The 24,006-nt window shown below is 38.7% G+C and overlaps 1 protein-coding gene across 2 annotated transcripts in view; it reads left to right on the forward strand.

The window, feature by feature from the left end:
- The first annotated feature begins 9,260 nt into the window (after positions 1–9,260).
- The window catches only part of EIF2B3 (eukaryotic translation initiation factor 2B subunit gamma), a 128,530-nt gene continuing 113,784 nt past the window's right edge, over positions 9,261–24,006 (forward strand). Inside the window, exons 1-3 of one of the 2 annotated variants that reach the window (XM_008516009.2) lie at positions 9,261–9,429; positions 12,015–12,171; positions 16,789–16,934. In XM_008516009.2, the coding sequence (XP_008514231.1) occupies positions 12,024–12,171; positions 16,789–16,934 (294 nt within the window). In that variant the 5' untranslated portion in view covers positions 9,261–9,429; positions 12,015–12,023. The remainder of the gene's footprint in view (positions 9,430–12,014; positions 12,172–16,788; positions 16,935–24,006) is intronic. The other variant, XM_070609820.1, reaches the window with a different exon arrangement.

Raw genomic sequence — 24,006 nt, forward strand, 5'->3', positions numbered from 1 at the left:
GAAACCTCCCCCGCTCCTCCCGCAGCCCCTTCCCGCCCAGGAAGCTGAAGGGGCAGGAGCCCCAGCGGCCGCCACGCCCGCCAGCGCGGCTCTTCCCAGCAAGCCCCCGCCCCCTTATCCGCCTGTCGTAGGCGCGCCTCGCCCTAGCCCCTCTCCAGGGAAGGGCTGGCCAGCACGCGCCCGCAGGAGGTAATCCGTTTCTGGGCCGGGTACTGGCCGCGTGAGTCTTTGGTCCCTCTCTTACCAAAGTGGACTCCTACTGCATATTTTGTAGCTTGCTTTTCATTTAGTCATTCATTAATTCACTCAGTGAATGCATTCATTCATTGAGTGAATGCATTGAGCGCCTATATCAGGCAACATACCAGGTGCAATGGGTAAAATAGCGGCTAAACAGATAATTTTTGCCGTCTTGGGATTTCAACTCTAATGGGAGAGACATATATTAAACAAATACACAATCGCATAAACAACACAATAACATTTGTGTAAGAGCTCCAAAGGAGACGTGAAGGGGATAGAAGGCAGAACAGGATGTTCTAATCATTGGGCGCAATGGAATGCTAAATCCTTAGGGAGAATAACTGGGCACAAAGGCCAGCTGAGAAGCATGTTGAGTCCGCCCTTACTGGAGTGTGAAGGGAAAATAGAGAAGAGACTCCAGTGGCCAAGTGGTTAAGTTCGCCCGCTCCGCTGAGGCGGCCCAGGGTTTGGTTTGTTCAGATCCCTGGCACACTCAGGGCCTCGCTCATCAGGCCATGCTGAGGCGGCGTCCCACATGCCACAACTAGAAGGACCCACAACTAAAATACACAACTATGTACTGGGGGGATTTGGGGAGAAAAAGCAGAAGAAAAAAAAAGATTGGCAATAGTTGTTAGGTGCCAATCTTAAAAAAAAAAGAAGAAGAAGAAGAGACTCCAGCCTTGGAGGCCCGTTTTAGGATTTTGCATTGAGCAGCCATGAGGGCGTCAAGCAAGGGAGTGACATGATTAGGTTTGCCTTTAACGGCTGTATAGAGAATGAGTTGAGAGGGAGAGACTGGAGGCAGGGAGTAATCCAAACACAAAACGGTGGTCACTGGGACAAGGGGGATAATCATTTTAACCGTTATTTCTATTGGCTGCATTGTATTACACTGTAAGGAATTTTTATTCATTTAAAACCCAGATGGACGTTAAAGTTGTTTACAAATTTTCGATGTTGAAGACTACAAAGGTTACAGTAACTATCCTCATGCATATATCCTCACATACCTAGCTGATTATTTCCTTAGAATAACGTCCTAAAATCACTTCATCAAACTGCCAGATTGCCAGTTGTAACCTGCCAAATTGTGAGTATGTATCAGTTTTCACTCCCTTTAGTGTCTATTTCCTAAACTTTTATCAACTTTGGGCATTAATACTTAAAAACATTTTTTTTCACAATTTAACGTGCTGAAAAAATGGTATGATTATTTTAATTTGCATTGCTTTGATTATTTATTATATTGAGCAATTGTTTTTCTTCTTTATGAACTGCCCATTATGTATTTTTGTCCATTTTTCTATTGGTTTCAATATACTTATTGATTTATAACAATTTTTGCATAGTACTAAAATACTAAGCACAGCAAGACATTGTGCTAAGTGCTGTGTGTCTGTTATCTTGTTTTATCTTCTCAGCTCTATGAAGTACTATTCTTATGCCCATATCCAGATGAGACACCTAGAGCAAAGATGAATTAAGTAACTTGCCCAGGGTCATGTAAGTAGTAAGTAATGAAGCTAGAATTTGGGTGGTGAGATGGTAGTCTGCCAGCTCCAAAGCCTGCTGACGTGGAAACTCAGGTGCTATATCCTGTATATCAACCCTTTGTTGTGTCAGGTATAGCAAATATGTTTTCCCAGTCTGTACTTTGCCTTTTAATTTCATATATGTTCTTTCCTAATGTGCAATATTTTAATTTTTTATGAATTCAAGACCTTTATGGAAGAAACCAAATATTGGATATATACCATGGGAGGGCAATATAGTGTACTAGTTAAGAGCACATTCTCGGTAGTCAGCCTGCCTGTATTCATATCCTGGCTTTACTACATGCTAGTTGTTGACCATAGACAACAGCTAAGGATATTCCAAATCCTTGGCCAGTTTCCTCAGCTTCCTTTTTTCAAGTACCTATCCTTTTAGCATTGATTTGAAATGCTGTCTTTTCACACACTGATCATCTTTTTATGGTAAATTTTTATGTATACAAAATCTTCATTTTGCACAGTAGTGCCAGACTGTAAAAATGACCCTGCAAGTTGAAGCTGAGCAGAGATCTTAATAATCAATGGGAGAAATTACCATTGTTCTGTGACCTTTAAAATTTTTTTGTCAAAACATTAAAAACTTTTTACTGTCAATTATAAATGTATAGGGAAATGAAAAAATAGTGAAACTAATATTTTTTAGTACATTATAATCTAAAGCCTTTAGAAAGATTGAGAATTAAGTTCTTTTCTTTGTAAAAAACTTCTCAAGAGTAGTTTGAACTTTCCTTACTTACGTAGGTAAGGTTGCCTTCACTAAGTTCCTCTGGCTGCATATCTATACTCTCTCGTGACGGCAGTGTCAACGTTCCCATGATCAGCTATTTCTTCTTTAACTCCCTATGTTCAATTTGGATTCCACTTCCAGCATTATCACTTTTCATTTTTTTCCTGCACTTTCATTTTGTTGGCCAATTCTGAATTATCCTCTCTTTTTTTTTTTTTTTTTTTTTGAGGAAGATTAGCCCTGAGCTAACTACTGTCAGTCCTCCTCTTTTTGCTGAGGAAGCCTGGCCCTGAGCTAACATCCATGTCCATCTTCCTCTACTTTATATGTGGGACGCCTGCCACAGCATGGCGTGCCAAGTGGTGCCATGTCTGCACCCCGGATCCGGGCCGGCAAACTCCGGGCCACGGAGATTTGGACTGTGGGAACTTAACCGCTGCGCCACTGGACCGGCCTTCAATTATCCTTTTTTTTAAATGTCACATGGGTTTATCACTGGGAGACAAGGAAGCAACATAACTACATTCTTTGCTCTCTATATGTGAATTGAACAAGAGATGCAAAGTGGCTAATCACCAACAGACTGAAAGAAGTGACGTGATTGTTCACTGCTCATGTGCACATCCCAAAGAGTTGATGTTGACGATTTTAACAGTATTCTCATTGCGTTTATGGAGGAGAGAATTTTTGGAGGAACTTACTCCACCATTTTTATTGATGTCACCTGTTCCTTTTGTATTTGCTTCTAAATTTAGATAGAAAGTTGTAGAAAGATTTAAATGAGACACAAATTTCAACTTTCAATAACCTCTGTAGAACTCTAAGATTTTATAGCTGTCAGTGTGGTATTCTCTCTCTCCCTGCCTAATTTTTTCTTATTCCTAAAGTGCTTATCACCTTTTAATATGCTGTACAGTTTACTCATTTATTATTTAAACTTCTTTCTCATGTATGCTGCCTCTCCCTGCTGGGATGAGGGCTGGATTGTTTTTTGTTCACTAATATACCCTAAGAGCCTAAAATTCTCATTGGTACATAGTAGTCACTCAATAAATAGTTGTTCAATAAATAAATCAGCTGTGGCTCATATACCATTCTTTCCAATTTAAAAACAAAGAAAATAAGCAATCTGAGAAGTTTTTTTTTCAACAAAGAAGGAAAAATAACCAAATTGATTAAATCACTTATTTTTAAAATTGACCCATTAGTTTAGAGCATAAATGTCCAGATTCTGACCTTTAAAATCACCAACAATGAAAATTCTATGTGTTTGAAGGGAAATAAGGAAATATGAATTCCTAATTAATGAAGGTTCTTTCCAAGCTCTTTATGTAAACACTGTAGCATCATTTGCTCTCTAACTTATCATGAATCTATTAGGCAACTGCTGGGCATATGTACAAAAATAAAACACAAATATTTTAGGACCTGCAATTGGTTGCCAAAGTAGAGTTTCTCTTTTCATTTTTATCTTTCACTCAGCACTTTAAAGATAATAATTCCCTGCCCCACTGACAAATCCAAAGCCAAATGGAGTAGATGAATATTGTGATGTGGCCAGCAAACTCCCAAAGAGAGAGCTCTTGCAGACCGTGGGAAGAGTATTTCTGAGCCAAGGCCCAACTTTTGAAAGGTTTCTTTTGTCTCCCACAGTTAAAAGAGACCTTTAGAGCTTGGCTTTCTTAAACTATTCCCCCACTACAAATAAACACATACACATAAATTAAATGTCCCTTGGGGAAGAAATGTGTACAGGAAACAAACATTATAGGGAACAGCCTGTATTCAATAAGTATTTATTAAGTACTTCCCATGTAATTAATAAATAAAAATAAATAATAAGCATGAGGCTAGGCATGAGGGATAATATGGGTTGACTTAGTGAGAAGGAATGTTCAGGAGAAGGGATGTTGTCAGTGACTCAGGCCCTCAGCCCAGTTTCCCCACCACCAAATCGGAGGTCAAGGGAAAATTTATGAGAAATTTTTAATTCTTTCAATATTATTTACTTAGCATGTCCCAGGTCCTGCGCTAGGACCTGGGGAAAGAGGAGCAAACAAGATATAGCCTTTGTCCTCCAAGGGTTCCCAGTGTGACAGAGAAGACATGAAAAAGGGGATGACAATACTTTGTGATAAATACCACAATATAAGTACTGGAAACAGTGGGAGCCAGACAGAAGGAATCTGTAAGGCAGCAGTTCTTAAAGTAGGCTCCATGGAGCTCTGGGAGTCCCCTAGACCCTTTCAGGGGATCTGTCGGGTCAAAACTATTTTCATAATAATAATACTAAAACATTATCTGCCTCTTTCATTGGATTGATGTTTGCCCTGATGGTACAAAAGCAATGGTGGATAAAACTGCTGGTGATGTCGTATGGATCAAAGCAGTGATACCAAACAATACTAATAGTCATTGTATTCTTCACTGCCATACTCTTGCAATAAACATAAAATAATAAAGCAAAGTAAGTTTCACTTAAGAATATCTTTGATGAAGCAATAAAATAATTTTATTAAATCTTGGTCCTTGAGTACACATTTTTTTAAACATTCTATGTGATGAAATGGGAAGTACACATATAACACTTCTGTGCGTAGTACAGAAGTATGATGGTTGTCTCTAGGAAAAGCACTTGTGAGCTACTGCTTTTTTCAGAGAACACTATATTTACTTGAAAGAACAACTGACAAACTATGGCCAACAACTTACCAAAATGAACAAAGTCAGTCAGTCACTTCAAGGAAAACCATTAACAGTATTTGTTGCCAGTGACAATATTTGAGCTTTCAAGAGAAAATCAGAAATTTGGAAAATTTGTATCTGTCATTGTAAGCTTGCCAGCTTTCCAATAGTTAAGGAGTTTTCTAATGAGATTGGTGGTGATACTAATGCATGTGATTTTTTAAAATATTGTATAATGAGTCAACGCTGGGAAGACCTGCATAACTCAGTGAGCGAGTATTTTACAAATGATCAGTGCGTCAAGTTGCAAAATTATGCGTGGGTAAAATGTCCATTCAAAGTGCAGGTATTTAATGGAGTGCAAAATGTTCATTGATATAATGATTCTACATTGTAACTAATCTTTAACAAGCTACCATTTATTGAGTTTTGGTGTAGTATCAAAGAAGAATACCTACAATTATCTGACACGGCTATTAAAATATCTCTCCTTTTTCCAACTGTGTATCTGAGTGATGTCAGGTTTTCATCACATAATTCACCCAAAACAGTATACTATCGCAACCAATGGGAGAATCCAGCTGTTTTCTATTAAGCCAGACATTAAAGAGATCTGCAAAAAGGTGAAACTACTGCATTCTTCTCACTCAATTCTTTTTTAAAGATTGGCACCTGACCTAACATCTGGTGCCAATCTTTTTTTCCTTTTTTCCCAAAGTTCCTCAGTGCATAGTTGCATATTCTAGTTGTAGGTCCTTCCAGTTCTGCTATGTGGGACGCCACCTCAGCATGGCTTGATGAGCAGTGCTAGGTCCATGCCCAGGATCCAAACCTGTGAAATGCTGGGCCTCCAGCGGAGTGCATGAACTTAACCCCTCGGCCACGGGGCCGGCCCCTCACTCAATTTTTTTGTATTGAAAGCATAGTTATATTTTTTCATAAAAATGCTGTTTATATTATTGTGTAATTGTTTTATTATTTTTATATTTTAAATAAGTTAATGTTTTCTTAATTTCTCAGTTTGAGTTAATATGGTAAATATCAATAGATATAATCCATATAAACAAAAGTTCTTTGGAGTCTCCAATAATTTTTAAGAGTGTAAAGGGTCCAGAGACCAAAAAGTTTGAGAACCACCCTAAGGGAATAATTTAAAGTGAGTTTAGGGGCCGACCCTGTGGCCGAGTGGTTAAGTTCCCATGCTCCCCTTCGGCTGAGGGTTCGGATCCTGGGCGCGGACATGGTACTGCTCATTAGGCCATGTTGAGGTGGTGTCCCACGTGCCACAACTAGAAGGACCCACAACTAAAATATACAACAATGTACTGGGGTATTTGGGGAGAAGAAAACAGGAAAAAAAAAAAAGAAGAAGATTGGCAACAGTTGTTAGCTCAGGTGCCAATCTTTAAAAAAAAAAATTAAAAAAAAAAAACAAACTGAAGGCATCCCTCAACTACTTTCCTCAAGTAGAGGAAAAAATGCTCTAGTTCCCTAAAAATATTTGCTAGTTTAAACATGAGCATTTAAAATGGATGACAGATATGCAGTTGAATGCTCTTCTTACTTCATAACTGATTCTTACCTCAAAACCATGCTGTAATTCCAAGCCTTCTGCTTGCTCGAGCTAATACCAAGGAGAGAGATAATCTTTTTTTTTTTTTTTTGAGGAAGATTAGCCCTGAGCTAACTGCTGTCAATCCTCCTCTTTTTGCTGAGGAAGACTGGCCCTGAGCTAACATCCATGCCCATCTTCCTCTACTTTATATTTGGGACGCCTACCACAGCATGGCTTTTGCCAAGCAGTGCCATGTCTGCACCCAGGATCCGGGCAGGCGAACCCCTGGCCGCTGAGAATCGGAAAGTGCAAACTTAACCACTGCGCCACCGGGCTGGCCCCGAGGGAGAGAATCTTACTGCAGAAGGAAAGGGTAGTCAAGTTTCAGGCCTCCTGTGTTCAAATTAGTCACTCCATGGCTCCCTTTTACCAACACACTCAGTGTTAGGAGTTAAAATAAATAATTATTCAATAACTCATTACCAGCATCCTAAAGTGAAGGGGAAGACAGAGCAGGGATAGGCTGATTTTTATGGATATGGCCTCGGGTATTTTTATTCTCTTCTTTTCTTTTAGTAGGATCTAACCTGAGCTCCTATTTTTCTGGCTGAAAATCTGGGAAAAATTACAAGTCCTGTCTTTCTCTTTGACTGTATACCCAGCATCTAGCATTTAAGACATTGCTTGGCACATATTAGGCGCTCCATAAGTACTGTTGAATACAGTCCAACTCCTTTATTTTTATTGCAGAAATTAGACTCTACCTCTTAACTGGCAGGAAGCTAAAGCAATTCAAGGTTTAAGAGATGGATAGAAAAAGAGGAAGCTTCTAAAAGATTAGGAAATTGCAGGAATGTGTGGGAAAGAGAGAAAACTATTGGTTCTGTCAAAGATGACATGAGTGGGGCCATATTAAAATAAACAGAGCAGCCATTTCAAAGGAATTGCCTTGCACGTCTTGTTTTCTTTATCTTCCAAATTGGATCAAACTGCCAAAATTCCAAGAAGTGAGTTAGGACAAGAATATCCTGTTCGTAAGAATTGATGGAACTGGACTTTGCTAACCAATCAATGAAGTACAAGTTTAGCCTTTTGTCTGATGATCGAACCTCTCAAGCCAGTCTATGAAGTACAAACCCAGCCTTACCTTATCCAGCACCAATGAACTCTTCTTCAATACAACTCCCCTCATGCTCCCTTTTTCCCGGAAAAACCCTAAGCCCTTCCTCTGTAATCGGGACACTATTTGGGTTTCTACCTGAATCTGTGCTCTCAGAATTGCAATTATTTGAACCCAAATAAACACTTTACCTCTTAAACTCGTTTCTGTTTTTGTAGGTTGACATTCCTAGTTACTTAATGCAACTTAACAAACCACCCCCAAAATTACTGCTTAAAACAACAATTATTTTGGGGCCACCGCATGGCCGAGTGGTTAAGTTCATGTGCTCTGCTTTGGTGGCCCAGGGTTTCTCTGGTTCGGATCCTGGGTGCAGACATGGCACCGCTCATCAGGCCATGCTGAGGCGGCGTCCCACATAGCTCAACCAGAGGCACTCACAACTAGGACATACAACTATGTACTGGGGTGCTTTGGGTAGAAGAAGAAGGAAAGAAAAAAAAGATTGACAACAGATGTTAGCTCAGGTGCCAATCTTTAAAAGAAAAACAATTTTATTATCTCTCACAATTGTTAGAGCTGTCTAGACGCAGGCATTTGGGTTCTCTTATGCAGTTGCAGCCTCCTGAGTTGCTTCCAAGGAGTCTCTTATCAACACAACTAGAGAGATCTTTTAAAAACCTGTCATATCATGTCCCTTTTCTGCTTAATTCAAGGTCCTCACAATAGCCTACAAGACCCACAAGATCTGAGTTCTCCACCCTTTCCCCCATTGCCTCTGACCTCCTCTGCCATCCATCGTTCCACCTCTCCTTGGCTTTCTATGCTTCAGCCATATTGGCCTCTTTGCCATTCTTTGAACATGCAGGCTCTCTTCCCGGCCTTTGCACTTGCTGGCTAGTTTGTTTGGAAGGCTCTTACTCAAGATATCCTCCTGACTCACTCTCTTCAAGCCATTGTTCAGTGTCACCGTCTCAGTGAGGTCTCACTGACCGCCCCTCCAAGCCCCAACTGTTTTGATGGCTAAAAGTGGATGTCTTCCATAACATAACAGTCTGGTTCAGAAAATCGGTGTGAGTCGCCAGGTTACACATCCCGGACACAGAAAGCCCTGGCAATTCCCAGCCTGCAGGGGCATTTGGTGATTTCCCCACTAGCTAGCCTCTAGTTGCTAGCCTCTAAACTGTTTTTTCGCACAATGGTAGTTGGGGCCAGGTCGTAGAATGAGAAGTCCCTGAAGGAAGAGACTGACTTATTCCAATCTGGGTTCCCGGAGCCCTGCACTGGGAGGGACGCTCAATGGGCGTTGGTGATTTGCGAATGAATGAAAGGGCAGAGTCGGCCCCGCCTCCTCTTCTCTCTCCTCCCCACGGCGCGCGCGCGCTTCTAGACCGTCATCTATCGCTCGGCGCTCGGCGCTTCTTCGCGGGCCTGCCCCGCGCGCCCATCGATCTGCTCGGCCACCGCGCGCCTGCGCCTTTGGGCTGTCAGTGCAGGCGGCGTGGGGAGCGCAGGGAGCGGTTGTGGCGCCCCGGGAGCCGAGGTAATGCTGTGGCTTCTGCGCTGCCAGGCTGTGTGCGGGCTGTCTGGCGCGGGGTGAGCGGCGCGGTGATGGCCGTCTGGCTCCGCTTTATCTGAGGGAGGCGGGCTCCTCAAGCCTGGCCGAGGAGGGCCTGACGGGGCGGGCGGGGGTGCAGAGCCCCGGAGTGTCCACCTCGAGTCCCTGCCGGACCCGGCCATGGAGTCGAGTGTCCGATCTAGAAGGGAGCTTGGGGAGAATGCGAGCCAACCACCTTGGGCAAAGATGGAGGAACTGAGTTTCAGGGAGAGGAGAATCGAATCTGCTAGAAGCCACTGCGAGCGAGCCACCAGACCCGGGACCAGACGCCCTTAGCGCAGTGCCCGAACTCTTTCCACTTCAGCCCTTCCTTCGTTTATTCTGCCTGGTTTTCGTTGTTGAGGTGCAAGGCAGTGAAATGCAAAGAGGAATACAACAGGGTCTGGATGAGAGATCAATTATGAGTTAGTGTTTTGTCTTATCAATTTACAAAGCAGTGAGTGCTTTGATGGAGGCATGTCTGAGATGCCATGAGCACCCCCTCTAAAGGCTAACGTCACTCATCATTGCCTGGATTCCCATCACCCCGAGTCGTGACGGTGACCCTGAGATATTTGACAGTCTGCTTAGTATCATGGTTAGTTGTGTTTATGATCATCACCCAGGGCCTCATTGAGGGCAGGAACCCCAGTTCCTGGTGACTTGGGTCCTAATGTCCGTTTTGCACATGTTTGAGCTGGATTCTTAGATGGAGTTGTTGAGAGCTTCACAGATGCTCACTCCACAAACACTGATTGAGTGCCTGGCATCTAGTGGGAATTGTGTTAGGTCCTGGGAATACAGTGATGACCAACATAGTCAAGGACCTCCCAGAAAATAGACATTTAAATACATTCACAAGAAAGCCTGCAAAGGCAGAGATGAGCTGTACCTGGTAGAGTGGAAGCAGCTAAGGGGAAAGGTGTTGCTTTTGCTGGGAGGGTGGGAGGAGTTAGGAATGGCTTTTTAAGCAGGATGATTCTTGAACTGAGTCTTAAAAGTTTAATAGGTGATTACTAGGCACAGGAGAAAGACAACCTAAGAAGCAAGAATAGCAGGACAGAGACCAGAATTATGCAACAGCATGGTTCAGTTGGCACAGAAAGCTTTCCATGATTTAGCCTCTGTCTGGTAATATCAAACACTTACATAGTGCTTGTCATGGAGTTACCATTATTGTGTGTGCTTTACGTAGATTAACTCATTTAGTCCTCACAACAACTTTGTGAAGTAGAAACTATAATTATCCTCATCTTAGAAAATGAAGAAAACTGAGGCATAGAAAAGTTATGTAGCTCGCTCTAGTTCACACAGCTAATACATAGTAGAGCTAGAATTCAAACCCAGGCAGTTTGGCTCAAGGGTCTGTGAACTTGACCACCAGGCTCCCTTCTAGAAACTGAAGACACTGAGAGTTTTAAATGTCAGACCCCTGGTTACATCACCTATAAGTGGCAGAACCAGAACTCAGACTCAGGTCTTTTGACACTTACGGGTCCAGAGTTCCTTTCATAAAAACATCACATGTGATGGGAGTTATCCAGTGCCAAAGTGAAGTTAAATTCCAATCTCAGGCAGTGCTTGCTGGAATTGACATTGCTGTAGCTTTAAGATGTGGGTGTTGTGCAGAGCCTCCACTTTATGCCTTGGGTGTACCAGGTATAAGTGCTCTGTTTAGATATTGATGGGAGGGGCCCACAACTGATCATAATCGTGGCAAAGGTGCAACATTATTTGCCAGTTTGGTGTTAAATAAGTTCTTTTTTCAGAACATTGAATTTCACATTTTTATTAAAAGTTTACATCATTTGTTGTAAGTCAAGGAGTACTTTTATTTTAAATCAGTAAGGATTTATGAACTTTTACTGTGCCTCTGTTCTGTGGTAGGTGCTATAAAGAGATTCTTTTGAAACTCATACAGGTTCATTTATTACCTTGAGTGTGAAAAAAGGAATCAATTTGGTTTGTTTCTGCAACTGGGCTCTACAAATCTAGGTTCAGATACGAGCCTACATTTGTATTTATAGTGAAATCTTTCATAGTTGGGGCTAACGAGCAGATGGGAGCAGATGGCTGAATTATTGGAGGAATCTTAAGCCAATTCATGCTTTTCAGAAACCTAGTACTTGTATTTGTGCTGTTAATTCTAGTCAGAAGTTTTAAAATTTTTTCAAGGAATAAGAACTCACATAGTGCCATGGCACTAATGGTAGTATATTGTAATTTACTAAATTTGTATTCTCCATTTAATTGTGAGCAACTCAAGGGAAAAGGCCAGATCTTTTTTTATTCACATCCGTCCCCCAGCCCGTCTCCCCAAGCTGGAGCTAAGAGTTTATATCGGTGAGTAAGAGAAGATAATAAAGGTGATGTTATACTGAAGCCTTTCTCACTCTGGTTATTGGAGTTGGTTATTGGAGTGATGCATTTGACATAAGTGGGTATCAGTAACTTAAATAAAAATAGGATTAATACTGTGTGTGCTTTGATTTTTGTTACTTTTTTTCTGTTGTTTTTCTTTGTGATTGCAGTTTGTAAAAATGGAATTTCAAGCAGTAGTGATGGCAGTTGGAGGAGGATCGCGGATGACAGACCTGACTTCTAGCATTCCCAAACCTCTGCTTCCAGTTGGGAACAAACCTTTAATTTGGTACCCATTGAACTTGCTTGAGCGTGTTGGATTTGAAGGTGAGCTGTGGCAATGAGATGTACTCATAAAACTTTTCGGGTGTTTGATCCCAATGATTTGTTAGCTTTATGAGGGTGAGAGAGGATGATTGAGAGAAGGCTAGGACTGAATGCTGACTGGAGACTGGCTTCTTTAAATTAGGAATATAGGAGTACTCTGTTGCTGTGTGAAGAATGTTGAGAAGATAGCGCTAAGTGTTACTGTTTTAGAGCTGGTCTCCACAGTGATCTAAGATGAGCCCTGTAGGAATATCAGAAAGAGCAGAGTAGGAATCCAAGCCTCATCGTCAGTACTTACTGAGAATCTGTATCTGCCAGGTAATATATTAAGCACTTGGGTATAGAACTGAAAAGACACCTCAGGCCCTAATTTCTAGAACCTTAAAATCTAGTGGAGAGATACACATGAAAATAGATTATCATTGTGTAATGTGGTAAATGTTATAATAGAGGTACATTATAAATACTTGGGTATGCAGAGGAAGTTGCTTTTTCTACTTGACAAATTCAGGGAAGGCTTCACAGAATAGCTAACCCTTGAGTTGAGTATTGAAAAACAGATTACCAGCTCGACCAGTGTGGAGAGAGCATTTCCTGCAGAACAACGTGCAGAGATACAGAGCCCTGACCAGCACCACATATTCTGGCAGCTGCTATTCATTCTATGTGGCTGTAGTATGAAGTGTAAGGAGGAGGAGTAGATACAGTGAGAGAGATAAGCAGGGATCATGCTGTGAAGGGCCTTGTATTCCATGCTGAGGAATTTAGATTTTTTTCCTAAAAGCAGTGGGAAACCAGTGAAAGTTTTTAACAAAGGTATAATATGGTTAGATTCGTATTTTAGATAGTCTTTTGCCTTCTTTATATAAATTTTAGAATCAGCTTATTGGTTTCTATAAAAAAGGTTGCTGGGGTTTTGATTGGGATTGAATTGAATCCATAGAGCAATAGGAACAGAATTCACATCTTAACAATATTGAGTCTTCTGATCCATGAGCATGGTATTGCTCTGCATTTATTTAGGTCTTCAGTAATTTCTCTCAGTAGTATTTATAGTTTTCAGGGTACAGGGCTTACACATATTTTGTTAAATTTATCTTTAAGTAGTTTATATTTTTGATACTGTTGTAAATGGTAATTGTTAAATTTCAGTTTCTAGTTGTTGGTTGCTAGTACATAAAAGCACAAATTTTTTACTCTGACCTTATATCTTGCAACTTTGCTAAATACGCTTATTATTAATTCTTGTAGCTTTTTGTAGATTCCTTAGGATTTTCTACAGTTTGACCTAATTGACGTTTATAGAGCATGCCACCCAGTAAAACAGAATACACATTCTTTTCAAGTGCTCGGGACTTTTACCAAGATAGACCATATTTTTGGAAATAAAACAGGTCTCAATAAATTTTTAAAGATTAGAATCATACAAAGTATATTCTCTGACCATAGTAGAGTTAAATTAGAAATCATTAACATAAAGACATCAAGAGAATCCCTAAGTATTTGGAAGTTAAACTACACACTTCTGCATAACCCATAGGTCAAAGAAGAAATCGCAAGGGAAATTAGAAAATATTTTTAACTTAATGAAAATGAAAATATAATGTATTAAATTTTGAGGGGTATAGCTAAAGTAGTGTTTAGAGGAAAATTTATAGCATTAAGCGCTACATTATAAAAGAAGAAATGTCTCAAATTATCATCTAAGCTTCTACTTTGAGAAACTAGAAAAAGAACAAATGAAACCCAAATAAGTAGAAAGGAGGAGATAAAAAAAATAAGAACAGAAATAAATTATAGAAAACGAAAAATACTGGAGAAAATCAGTAAAACCAAAAGCTGGTTCTTTGTAAAAATCAATAAAATTGTTAAATCTGTAGTTAAATTGATCAAAAAAAAGAGAGGAGACACAAATTGCTAATAACAGGAATGAGAGAGGAGACATCACTACAGATCCTATACACAATGAAAAGATAATAAGTAAATAATATGAACAATTTTATGGTAATAAATTTGACAACTTAGATTTGTATTTTTAAAAGATTTCTTTGGAAACTGTGTGAAGAAACAATTTGAGGAAGTCAAGACTACAAGCAGGGAGACAAGTTAGGCAATTGATAGAAAAGTCCACAGGAGCAATGAAGAGGGCCTGAACTAAAGCAGTAGCACTAAGGATGGAGAAGAGGGAACATTTGATAAAATTGGTGATTAATGGGGAGGCGGAGTGGAAAAGAGGAAAGAGTTCTCTCTACTATTTGCTTGGGTGACTAGGTAGATGGTGATGCCAGTAATTAGGAAAGGGAATATGAGACAAGGAACAGGTTTGAATGATGATAGTGAGTTCAGCTTTGGCCACAGTGAATTTGAGTTGTCCTGTAGTTAGATATGGCAAATCAAAGTACCAGATGGAGGTGGTGCCAGAGCCTTTGGACCAGTCTTGTGATCCAGTGTTCATTGCACTATGAGAACTGCCTTTCTGAGACAGACCCATGAATGTTTCTATGCAGTAGTCTATAGGACATTGACGTTAAGAGATATGCTTTAGAAGAGATTTTGTTTTTAGAGCTTAATCTCACAGGTGAAGGATACACCTTAATACACTGTAAAATATCCCATTTTCCTTTCATATCCTTATGGATTTGTCATCTGTAACTTTTTTTTCTTTTTACTTTTGCTATATCTTTAATTATGTTTGGGGATGGCCTCTTGTGGTATATTTAAGGAGACAAGTAGGAATGAAGGAACGGCTTTGGGTAGGATGAAGGCTACATATTCCACTGCAATGAGAGGACAAGAGAGAAGGAAAGGCTCGAATGCAGATCAGGAAGGAGAGACAGGAATTAAAATAATTCACTCCTTTAGTCTCTATATTCTCAATGGAGCAGGAGGCAGAGTTATCTGAGCTGGAGAGAGGAAGGTGATGGGATTGTGACCTGTAAGTAACGAAGCTTTAGAATTGCTGCTGGAAAATGGGAGAGAGCGGACTAGGGATACTGAGGAGGAGATGTAGGCAGCATCAGCTCTCCCTGATGATCTTCAGCCTCAGATTGAGGTTGAAGAGTGTAAATTTATAATTACTACAGTTAGTACAATTGCAGGGTGTTTTTTTTCTGTCTTCTTCTTTTTTTCCCCTTTCACCATTGCTCAGGTGTTGCAGAGTAGAAAATTTCTTCTCGCTGAGTCTCACTCAGAATTTGGAGAATGCCTCCCTAAACGTAGGATTCTGGAGTTCAACAGCCACATCTGTGTTCACTCTGTTTGTATTTTTGGTGATTTTAGAGAAGTCAACATAGCCCTGCTTAGCGTTTGCCTCTCTCCACACAGGAGAGTCTTGGTCCAATTATTAGACTGACTGTCCCATATTTAAAGTTATTCCCTTCAGTCTATCCACTCTGCCTAAAACGTCCTCTACAAACTATGGAAATGTCACCTTCTCTTTAAAATCCTAAACAGTATCAATCACCCTGTCCTGTATACTCTCATTACGCTTTGTTTTTCTATCTCAGTACCTCAAGGCCTGTTTTATGCTGTGTAGTTAGTGGCATGGGAGACTGATCTCCCTGAGAACAGATGCTGTGTCTAATTCATCTTTGTAACATCAGCATTTTACATACAGTAGGTACTAAAGAAATTTTTGTCGGGTTTGAATTCATCATGGCCTACCTCAAAGGCCGTCTCTTCCAAGAAGCCTGCCTCGATTAATCATTTCCGTGTCTGATTTCTCTGTGTTAATGTTTCTTACGAATAGGAACCATGTTGAGTTCATTTCCAAATTCTCAGTGCCTTTGTGTGTTTTGCATATTAAATATATTTGTATTTATTGGATGAATGAGTTAAAAGAAAACCTAGTTGGGGAGAGGAAGAGAGAAGGAAGGAAGGGTAAATGATTTGAAAAGAACGAAAGAAGAAAAGGGTAGAGAATAGAAAAGAAGAAAATTGTGACCTGGAGCACTACCATGGAGCAGGTGGAAATTGTTGCACTTTAGAGGTGCTGAAATCCTGTCTGTGGACATCAACAACACGTGCTATGTTGCTGTGGATTACGTTACCCTGCCAAAGAACCATGACAAAACTCCAACTTTTCTCTCATTGGTTGATAGCTGCACGCATAAGGTGAAGATATCTATTCTGTGGAAGTTGCCTCTTACTAGGGTTCATTGTGATCCTCAGGGAAGCACTAATTGCTCCCTGGTGGGGAGTGGTGATAGCTCTTTCTTTGTAGTGAATGAAGATTTAAAATGCGATCCCATTTGTGTATGCTTTGACGAATATTCTCCTGAATTATTTACATCAAGAAGAAGTGGCACTTAACATACTAGTTAATGTGGACTCTAATCGTACAGACCAGAGTTTTGTCTTGGATCCATTGCTTACTAGTCATGTGACCCTGAACAAATCACTTAATATCTTTTGGTCCAAATTTGCTCATTTGTAAAATGAGATTGTTGTGAGAAATAATTGAGAGAACTCATGTAAAATACATTGAAAATGCTCAATAATATTAGCTGTTGTTATTAAATCTAGAAACAGAACAAATCTAATTGAATTAGTGAAACCATTGTCTAAATGAATGACAGTTTTTGCGTTTGCTCTTCTTTTTTTTTTTTCATTCTGTAGAAGTCATTGTTGTTACAACCAGGGATGTCCAAAAGGCTCTATGTGCAGAATTCAAGATGAAAATGAAGCTAGATATTGTGTGTATTCCTGATGAAGCTGACATGGGAACTGCAGATTCTCTGCGCCACATATATCCAAAACTTAAGGTGAAAAACTATTTCTTGATGTTATGGTTTATTGAAGATAAATATTATCTTATGTTTTCCCAGTGCATAGCAGTTTACCATGCTTTCTTAAAAATATATTCTTGGGGGCCGGCCTGGTGGTGTAGTGGTTAAGTTCGCACACTCTGCTTTGGTGGACCAGGGTTAGCAGGTTCAGATCCAAGACACAGACCTACACACTGCTCATCAAGCCACACTGTGGCGGCGTCCCATATACAAAATAGAGGAAGACTGGCACAGATGTTAGCTCAGGGACAGCCTTCCTCAAGCAAAAAGAGGAGAATCGGCAATGAATGTTAGCTCAGAGCCAATCTTCCCCACCAAAAGAATATGTATATATTCTTGCCTCACATACTTTGTTGCCCATTTAGTCTGCAGCTGCTTTTTAGTTTGATTACTAGTGAAGATTTAGACATATAGTTGTCACAGTCACTGCTTTCCAATATTTTTGAGTAATAGTCCATCTTTATAAATAAAGGTATACTTCAGATGTACTTCAAAAGATTCCATTTATATTAAGTTCATAAATAAGCAAAATTAATATATAATGATAGAAATGAGAGCAGCAGTTGACTCTGTGGATGAGAAATTGACTGGAAAGAAGTGCAAAGGAACTTTCAAAAATTCTAGACTCCCCACATGATAATGTTTGAACTTTTAATCTTCTTTGATTAAGAAACTAACAAGGGCATATAGATATGAGGACACAGTCTCCCTAGTGGATTGTGGCCCATAAACTGAGAAGGATCTACCATAGATTGTTCTGAAATTGATGTCCTTTGGAAAAATTCATTCTGTGTGGTAATGTTGCTATCTTGTTTGAATGGGGAGGCAGACTTTCTCATGCTATTTCTGGCGACTACACATAGATGTGTTAATATTTTCAACCCACCTATGCACTAAAGAACAAAAAATTAATGCAGATATGTATGTGGTGTTTCCTCCTTTATTGGAGAATAATTTACACACAGTAAAATACACAAATATTAAGTATACAGTTTGATGAGTTTTGACAAGTGTGTACACCCAGGTTATCATTATCCAAATCTAGAGTTTCCATTACCCCTGAAAGTTCCTTTGTGCTTTGTGTTAGTCATTCCCCACCTCTACAGTGAACTGTTGTTCTGATTTCTGTTGCCATATATTAATTTTGTTTGTTCAGGAACTAGATATAAATGGAATCACACAATTTTATTCTGGTTTCTTTTGTTCAGCATAGTATTTTTCAGATTCATTCATATTATTGCAGATGTAACTAGTGTGTTCTTTTTTATTGCTGAGTAGTATTCCGTTGAATAAATACATCACTATTTACCCATTTTCCTGTTGATGGTCATTGGATTGTTTTTAATTTTTGGATATTGTGAATCAAGCTGTTATGAACATTGTTTGGCAAGTCTTTTTGTGAAAATATTCTAAGTTGTAGGGTTTACTTTATTAGAAACTGCCAAACAGTTTTCCAAGTAGTTTACACTTGGATCAACAATGTGTAAGAGTTGTATTTGTTCATACCTTCGTCAGCACTTGGTATTGTTAATCTTTTTAAATTTGAGCATTCTACTGAGTGTGTATGTAGTGGTATCTCATTGTGGTTTTAATTTGCATTTTCTTGGTAGTAATGATGCTGACCACCTTTTCATGTGATTATTGGCCATTTGTGTCTGTTCGAGATATTTGCCTATTTTTAATTGAGTTTTCCTTTTTATTATAGAAATTCTTTATATATTCTAGATGCCACTCTTTTCTCAGATATGTGTTGTGAATCTTTTCTGCCAGTCTGTGGCTTGCCTTTTCACTTTCTTAATGGTGTCTTTTGATGACCGGAGGTTTTAAATGTTTATGAAATCAAGATTACTGATTTTTTCTTTTATGGCTAGTACTTTTTGTGTCCTAAGAAATCTTTGCTTACCCCAAGCTTGTAAAGATATTCTTTTGTGTTTGCTTCTAAAAGTGTTATAGGTTTAGCTTTTATATTTAGGTCTGTACCCCATCTTGATTTAATTTAGTACGTGGTGTGAGATAGGGATAAAGATTTACTTTTTTCTATATGGATATTCGGTTGTTCCAGCACCATTTGTTAAGAAGACCTTCCCCATTGAATTGCACTGGTTCCTTAGTTGAAAATCAGTTGACCATATATGTGTGGTCTATTTCTACCCTTTCTATTTTGTCCTATTGGTCTATTTATCTGTCTTTACTTCAATACTATGTTGAATAACATCTTGATTATTTTAACTTTGTAGTAGGTCTTGAAATATTTGTTCCTTTTCCTTAAGATTATCTTGGCTATGTTAGGTCCTTTGTATTTCCCTATAAATTTTGGAATCAGTTTCTCAGTTTCTACAAAGAAAGCTATTTGGGATTTTGATTGGAATTGCATTGAATCTATAAATCAATTTGAGAAGAATTGACATCTTCCAGTCCTTGAACATCTATTTATTTAGGTTTTCTTTAATTTTCCTCAATATTATTTTATAAGTTTCAGTGTAGAGGTTTTGAACATTCTTGGTAATTTATTCCTAAGTAAATGTTTTTAATGATATTTTAAGTGGTATTTTAAATTCTATTTTCCAATTGTTTGCTGCTTATACATAGACGTACAATTTATTTTTCTATATTGGCTTTGTACCTTGTGACCTTGTTAAATTATAGATTCTTTAGGATTTTCTATATATATCATCATGTTGCCTGTAAATAAAAACAATATTACATCTTCCTTTTTAATCTTTATACTTCTTTTTCTTTTCATTGTTTTATTGCCCTGGCCAGGGCCTCCAGTGCATTATATAGGCATTTTCATTCACTTTTTGGCCTCCCTTTTTGTTTTTGTATGCTTCCACCCAAATAGGCTTTGGGCTTCTGATTTGGGATTTCTAATACCATAATATTGGGTGTATTACTTTCTGGAGTGCAACTGCTTATTTCTTTAGGGAAGATATGGGGAATTTCGCTAGGGTAATGAGAAGAGAATTCTGTTCCTTCACAGAGGTAGATGCCAGGTTTACAAAGAAGCTTAGAGTGTTTAGGGGTCTTCCCAGGGGCTGTTTTAGCTACCGTCTAAAAGTTTAGGATGTTGCTTGGGTGTCTGGTGTTGCGGAGTGGACCTGTTTGGATTGATCAGAGATATGGGCAAGGTCATCATTTGTACCCATGGGAGAGTGGGGAAAACTGAGGAAGAAGGAGATTTGGCTAAGGCCTTGATGGGTAAAGGCCTGGCTGCTCTTCCTGGCATGAGATTGGCAGAATCCCTTCAGATTGGCCCTGGGTCCTGAGTGAGTTTATCCATTCCTCTTCTGTGGGACAATTAGGTTGCTTTCCTTTCTTTTACTATATATAGTGCTACAATGACCATCCTCGCACCAGTGTCTTTGTGCTCTTGTTGTGAAGGTAGACATCTAGAAATGATGTGTGGGTTATAAGGTCTGTGCATCTCCAGCTTTGCTAGATGTTGGCAAATTGCTCTCCAAAGTAGTCATACTAGTCTACATTCCCATCAGTAGTATGAATTAGAGTTCTGGTTTCTTCCTGTCCTCACTAACAGTTGGTGCTCTCAGACTTTTAAATTTTTGGTAATATGATGGGTATGAAGTGGTACCTCATTGTTGGTTTAATTTTGCATTTCATTGAGTATATGAAGATTTTTTACTAGATATATTGGCCATTTTCGTTTTCCGTGAATTTTCTGTTCATGTCCTTTGCCCATTTTTTTGTTTGGGTTGTCTTTTCTTACTAACATATATATACTGTATGTATTCTTTATACTAATCCTTTGCCAGTTATATGGGTTGCGTTTTTTTCCCCCAGTCTGTCACCTCTTTTCTCTTTACTTATAGTATCTGTTATCCTACAAAAGTCTTACCATTTTTTGTGGTTAACTGGATCACTCTTTTCCTTTATGATACTTGCTTTTTGTGTTTTAGTTAAAAATGACATAATGATAGGCTCCTGCCAGGTAAAAGCTTTACAATTTTACTTTTCATATTTGGATTTTTAGACCAGTATTTATATTTGTATATGACATGAGATAGATATCTAATTTTTTTTTTTCACTGAGGAAGATTTGCTCTGAGCAAACATCCCTTGCCAATCTTCCTCTTTTTACTTGAAGAGGATTTGCCATGAGCTAACACCTCTGCCAGTCTTCCTCTATTTTGTATGTGGGTCCCCGCCACAGCATGGCCGCTGATGAGTGGTGTAGGGTCTGCACCTGGGAACCAAACCCAGGCCTCCAAGTGGAGCGTGCCAAACTTAACCACTAGGCCATGAAGCCAGCCCCAATAGATATCTAATTTTATCTTTTTTCCAAATGAATAGTCAGTTGTCCCAGCACTATTTATTGAGTAATCTCTTTTCCTCCTTGATTGATACCAAGCTCTAGATATACATGGGACTATTTCTAATAGTCTCTTCCACTGGTCCAGTTGTCTTTTCCTTCACCAATATGCTATTGTTTTAATTACCATAGCTTTATAGAAATTCTCTCTAGTAAGATGACTCCCCTTTACCTCACCTTGTTACTATTTTTCTTTGGTCATCTTGACTATTCTTCACCTTTGACATATGAATTTTAGTATCATCCATGAAAACTCTATCTTGGTGTTTGATTGGAATTACGGTGATCTTCAGATTAATTTGAGAGAGTTGGCACTTTATAATACTGAGTGTTTCTGTTCCTCGAATATAATATAGTAGTGCCCTCTTATCCACAGTTTTACTTTCTTTGGTTTCAGTTACCTGGGGTCAACTGCAGTCCAAAAACATTAAATGAAAAATAAACAATTCATAAGGTTTAAATTGTGCACGTCATTTTGAGTAATGTGATGAAATCTTGAGCCATCCTGCCCCATCCCACCCATGATGTGACTCATCCCTTTGTCCAGCAGATCCACACCGTATACAGTACCCACCTGTTAGTCACTTCGTAGCTGTCTCAGTTATCAGATCAACGCTCACAGCATCGCAGTGCTTGTGTTCAAGTAACCCTTATTTTACTTAATTAGGGCCCAAAGTTCAACAGTAGTGATGGTGGCAATTCAGATATGCCAAAGAGAAGCTGTACAATGCTTCCTTTAAGTGAAAAGGTGAAAGTTCTTGACTTAAGGAACGTAAAAAAGTCATGTGCTGACGTTGCTAAGATCTACGGTAAGAACAAATCTATCTGTGAAATTGTGAAGAAGGAAAAAGAAATTCGTGCTAGTTTTGCTCTTGTACCTCAAATACGTGTGTATAGGAAAAACAGTATATATATGGAGGTACTGTGTGCAGTTCAGCCATCCACGGGGGTCTTAGAATGTATCCCCTGCAGATAAGGGGGGGACTCTTTATTAAGTCTATCTTTGTGTTTTTAAATAAAGTTGAATAATTTCCTATAAAAGCGTCTTACACATCTTATGTTGAATTTATCAGAAGGTGTTTTCTAGTTTTGTTGTTATTATAAATGGTAATTTTTTTAAAGGTCCACATGTTATATTTGGTTATGTCTTTTTAGTCTCTTTTGCTCTAAAACAGTCTCCCCTTCAGCTACTTGTTTTCCTCATACCATTGACTTATCAAAGAAAAGAAGTTATTTGTCCTGTAGAATCTCTCACATCTCTGGTGTGTCTTATTGCTTTCTGTTGATGTCATTTAACTTGTTTTCTTTTTTTTCTCAGATGATTGACATTTTATTTTATCTTTTATTAAGGCATAATAGATATACAATATTATATTAGTTTTGGGTGTACAATATAACAATTCAATATTTGTATATATTGTGAAATGATCTCCACAATAAGTGTAGTTAATATCCATCACCATACATAGTTGCAGAATTTTTTTTCTTGTGGTGAGAACTTTTAAAATCTACTCTCTTAGCAACTTTCAAATATGCAATACAGTATTGTTAACTATAGTCACAATGCTGTACATTACATTCCCGTGACTTACTTATTTTATAACCGCAAGTTTATACCTTTTGGCTCCCTTCACCCATTTTGCCCACCCCCCCATCCCTACGTCTGGCAACCACCAATTTGTTCTCTGTATCTTTGAGCCTGTTTTGTTTTTTTTTAGATTCCACATGTAAGTGAGATCATATGGTATTTATCTTTCTCTGTCTGACTTCTTTCACTTAGTATAATGCCCTCAAGGTCCATCTATGTTGTTGCAAATGGCAAGATTTCCTTTTTTATGGCTGAATAATATTACATTGTGTATATGTACCACATTTTCTTTATCCATTCATCAGTTGATGGACACTTAGGATGTTTCCATATTTTGGCTATTGTAAATAATGCTGCATTGAACATGGCTTAACCTGTTTCTTTCCTAGTATTTTCTTGTAAACTGGAATTTGGATCTAAATGTCAATTAAATTCAGTTTCAACTTTTTTGGCAATAATATGAAATAATAATATTTCACATATGTACTTCACATTACATTGTATCCAGACCTGAAATCAGGCATTTCTTTCAAAAGCCTTGCTTGTCTTATGTACAGCTTTTTACACATCAGTCACACCTCAGAAATGTGGTTAAAAAAAATAAATAAAAAGCCCTGTTTTCTTTTTGTGGAGAATAATATTTATAGACTACAGTCTGGGCTCTAGGAGAAATAGAAGCTTTTGAATTTTATTGTAACTGATTTTTCAGTCTTTTCCTTTATGGTTTGTGATTTCTGTGCCTTGCTTTAGAAATTCTTCCCTATTCTGAGGTCTTAAAGATATTTTCTTATAATCTCTTTTAAGAGTTTGTTTTGCTTTTCACATTTCAGGCTCTAATTCGCTTAGAATCTCTCCATTTATTTCAGTCTTTTAAAATATATCTAAATAAAGTTTTATAATTTTCTTTATAAAAATCTTATTTATCTTTTATTAGATTTATTCCCAGATGTGTTTTCATGTTCTCTCTTTTTATTAGTATGTATATTGTATATGTAAATAATGTATATAACTTAAAAAATCAAATAGTTCTACAAGACAGAGTGAAAGACAGGGTCTCCTGCACTATTCTTCCACATTCGTGATTTCTGCTCTTCAGAGGCAACTGCTTTCAGCTCTTCTTTTTTTTCTGATAC

Source organism: Equus przewalskii, chromosome 2 (genome assembly GCF_037783145.1).
Source record: "Equus przewalskii isolate Varuska chromosome 2, EquPr2, whole genome shotgun sequence".
In the NCBI taxonomy this organism is placed as follows: domain Eukaryota; kingdom Metazoa; phylum Chordata; class Mammalia; order Perissodactyla; family Equidae; genus Equus; species Equus przewalskii.